At 37.7% G+C, this 4,107-nt stretch overlaps 1 protein-coding gene across 1 annotated transcript; it reads left to right on the top strand.

The window, feature by feature from the left end:
* Positions 1 to 1,100: 1,100 nt before the first annotated feature.
* On the top strand, positions 1,101 to 3,734 carry LOC145907338 (ficolin-1-like). The gene is made up of 6 exons (XM_082994760.1): positions 1,101 to 1,374; positions 1,670 to 1,809; positions 2,119 to 2,215; positions 2,503 to 2,599; positions 2,662 to 2,729; positions 3,499 to 3,734. Exons 1-6 carry the CDS (start codon positions 1,101 to 1,103, stop codon positions 3,732 to 3,734), a joined length of 912 nt encoding a protein of 303 aa, XP_082850886.1.
* The last annotated feature ends 373 nt before the right edge of the window (positions 3,735 to 4,107 follow it).

Genomic DNA, 4,107 nt, shown 5'->3' with positions numbered 1-4,107 from the left:
GTAAGCGCTTTTTGTCACTCCACGTGATATTCTCCTCCCAACGAATGAATCCTTTACATGTGCCACCTAAAATTGGACCTAAAGACTCTTGCTCTACAGAGAGATACGAAACGTCTTTGTCCACTTATAGACTGCAATTAATTTTAAGCAAAAAACGATACAATAATGTTTGCTGAAATAAAAGACTTTGCCCCAGGAAATTTGGGAGCTTGTAGCAAGGTTAACCTGTGGTAAACACTGCTGTCTAACAAAGGGACGAATAAAATGAAGTTGGTACCAGTTTGTTGTTCGTTTCGTGTGTGCTTGGATGCCTGTTCAATGTGTGTTTGCATGTTTTATGTTCAAAACACTGAAGCAGACGCCCCTGATAGTTTGTTTACGCAACTTTATGGAGTCATTGTGGGTTTGGCTCGGGTTCTAGGAAAAAGTAGGGGCATTCATTTCCATTTCCTTTCTGCACAGAGGAAGTTCGTGATAGGTGAATACAAAAATCAAAGAGCGAAATATTGATAATGGCCGACCGTTTAGTTTCCACGTAAATTTAGAACCGTGTAAACGGTCGTGTGCAAAGTTGCTCGAATCAATATGGCCAAACGCGATTTAGAGAAAAACATTTGATATGTCGACTGCCAGGCCACCGTATGCAGCGTTACAAGTGGCAGTGAATACTTGATGCCTGGGTAGAAATGATTATAACTGCTTGCGTCAAAAATCTAGAGAAGTTGGTTATGACAGGACAAAACTTTTATAAATTTAGATATATAGATAGATAAAAGAAAAAAAATTAGTTTAATCTTAGAACAGTGGCACTGAATCTTTTATGCCATGGTCCCCTACAAGTAACTTTTTCTTACAATGAAACGCAAAAACCAGACAAACAAAACTGTTTTCAATGAATTTTAATACAACTTTGCGAACATTTCTCGTGGTGCCCCATGTAAACAAAAGCTAACGTTTTAAAAACATTGTCATTGAAGTTTCCATCAATAGTATCACCAGGCAATGTTAGACTAATAACGACGGAAAAAGCAAGCAAATGTTCGTGTTCATATGGTTAATGAAACAATGCAAAAATTTAACCCAGGAACTTAGAGCGAAACATGGCAATTTTCTACAACCTAGCACTGATTTTATTAATTTGCCGACATGCTTGTTTATGTCAACGAGCCAATCAGGTCATCCTGACTTGTGGAGGAAGCAACGAAGATCCGATACCAGGACCAGCGGGTCCTCCTGGAAAACGGGGTCCACCGGGAGCTGTTGGGCCTCGTGGTGTCCAGGGCCCGAAAGGAGAACCCGGTGCCAATAACACCTGGGAAGACGATTTTAGGAGATTGGAAGCAAAGATGGAAGCAATGGAAACTGAACTCAAACGTATTTAGTTTTGCTTAAATTTATTTTCAAACTGCGTTTGTGGCATTTGTTTTAAACCTCAAGCAAAAATGATTTAAGGTTATTTTAATAGTTTTGTATTTTTTTAACAGGCGTAAACGTTTCCGTCGCGAAGTTAGCATCAAAACAGGATGAATTGGAGAAAAATCTTACAGTAACGTCAGGTTTGGTGAAAGTTCTTTTTTATTATTGCAATGTTGTCGATATCAGTAAAGATGTATCGGAGTTAAAGGGACATAAATCATATTCAAACCAATGATTACGTTTCATTTTGTAGGAGATACGAATCGTGTTGTTTACGCCAGTTGCAAAGATGCGTTTCAAAACGGAATGACACAAAGCGGAGTTTACAATTTATCTTCTCCTCGGCCTTACCAAGGATATTGCGACATGCAAACTGACGGTGGTGGTTGGCTAGTGAGTTCATATTTTTTTTCATTTTTTTTGTTAATTGTAGAGGTTTGACAAAGAATGATAAATTTTATTAAAAAAAAGCAGGGTAATGTTATGCAAACAATGCAACCGAAACTACAAATAAAACGGAATGTCCTAAATTAATTACTGCAGGAAATACAAACGTTTTCTATAAAAGTATCTGTTTCAATTTAAATTATAACATGCATAGAACACTGAAACATAACGGATGCATGTAATTGCTTGATGGAAATATTAAGCGAAAATCCAGGCAAGACAATGTCAATTTTGTTTTTCTTTTTAAATTTTCAGGTTGTACAGAAAAGATTTGATGGTTCAACTAATTTTTATCGGGGCTGGAGAGAATATGAAAATGGATTTGGTTCCTTGACTGGAGAGTTTTGGTTAGGTAATTCGACATTGGCATTACCCGCATTCAAATCAATTGTTTATTTTGTTTATTTAGATTTTACCAACTCCCAATTAGTTTTCGTTCTTTAGTGCCTCCAGCCGGTAGTTTCAAACGCAAAAAATGGTAGATAGGCTTGTGTGTAAATGTGTTAGTATCTTCTCGTCGTCACGATTGTCATATCTTGGGCTGCGCATTAGTGCAAGCAAAGCTTTTTCATCTCTAAACACCAACAACATTTGCAAAAGCATAAACAAATAACACTTAACGTTTGTTGATTAATTAAGGCTTGGAGCTGATGCACGAACTTACAAGTTGGAAACGTCAAGAGCTCCGCGTTGACCTGCAAAATTTCGATGACACAAAGTATTATGCAAAGTACAGGTAACTACATGCGTGCGTTTGAGTGCCAAGTTTTTGAGTTCCTATTTGTACCATCTTGACAGCAACTTCAGCATCGGTTCATCAGGGGAGAATTACCGTCTGACTGTTGGTGGGTACACTGGTGACGCAAGTAAGTGAGCAAACACGATCAAATAAATTAGCTTGATATAAAGGTTTAATAAAGTCTCTAACTCAGGGGCGCACAACCTTTTTATTAATACCGGCCGCATCACACGGACTTTATTTTACCAACAGTCGCCTGTGAGTCCAAACTGACAATTACGCATTTACTTATGTCTTGTAATGGAATTTTGCATTTAACAATATTTCTTGCGAAAAAAGGAAAAATTTCATTCTGTTTAAAAACAAAGACTGGCCAATTCAATAAGCCAAACATCCAAGAAAAACCTGTTAAGTTTTTTACAATGCACGGCCGACAATACAAATGTAATATAAAGCATGTTTACGGCCGCGGGTGAGTTAATGGCGTGCTGAATTTCACTCGTTTTGCCCATTTTTTTATGCAAGACTTTTTTACATGAAAGTCTGCGTACTTTTGTGAATATACGAACCAATCACTTGTGTGGCGGTTAATAAACATTTTTTTTTATCATTTGTGAAATTCGCTTGCCGCCAAAATCGAAAGTTTAAAATAAATCGAAAAAATGTCTCCAAGAACTAAAATTTTTACGAAGTCTGAATACGCAATACTAAAAAATCGGAATTAAAAAATAATGTGTTTCGCAATTATAGCGTTATTGGCACATTTGTCTATGTTACTCACAAAATGCGTTAAATCTCTATATATTAAACATTCACTGCTCTCAATTGTATACCAGGTGATTCGCTGTTTAACATCTGAACCGCAAACTAAACTTTTAAAAAATTTGCACCAATAGGTGATAAGCTGGAATATCACAATCAGATGCCATTCTCCACACATGACCGAGATCATGATTCAGATGGTGGTAGAAACTGTGCTGTTGGATTCCATGGAGCTTGGTGGTATAAGTATTGCCATGTCTCCAACCTGAACGGAAAGTATTACAAGGAGGAGACAAGAGCAGGCGATTCGAACCGTTGGAATCCGGTATCACGTAAACGTTCGGAAATGAAAATAAGACCTGTGATGTAATAAAACTGAAGACAGACAAAACAAATGAATGAAACTATTTGCGTTATTAACGAGAAATCATCGAATTCACAAGGGTGTTTGCTTAATGCTGTGAATATCTTGTAAATACTTTGCTTCTCAAATCATCACATACAAAATAATATACATGGAACATTAAAACATGGAACCTTTTGCTTGTTGTGTCATTATTCAGTAAAGCAGAAGAGACCTTCGGGTCGCGGTTTAGTCTTAAGTGTGGCCCCCGCCCTGCAAACCTTGTCAGGTGGGGAGTTTGACAGGGGCGGTACATCTGTCAAAGAGTACCGCAGGTGTCCTAAGGTGAGCTCAGCGAGGACGGGAACCTTGCGTAGAGTAAAAGGACAAACTTAGTTTT

The sequence above is a fragment of the Ascidia mentula genome, chromosome 6 (genome assembly GCF_947561715.1).
Source record: "Ascidia mentula chromosome 6, kaAscMent1.1, whole genome shotgun sequence".
In the NCBI taxonomy this organism is placed as follows: domain Eukaryota; kingdom Metazoa; phylum Chordata; class Ascidiacea; order Phlebobranchia; family Ascidiidae; genus Ascidia; species Ascidia mentula.
Note: the sequence above shows the minus strand (reverse complement) of the source record. Positions and strands in the feature narration are given on the sequence as shown.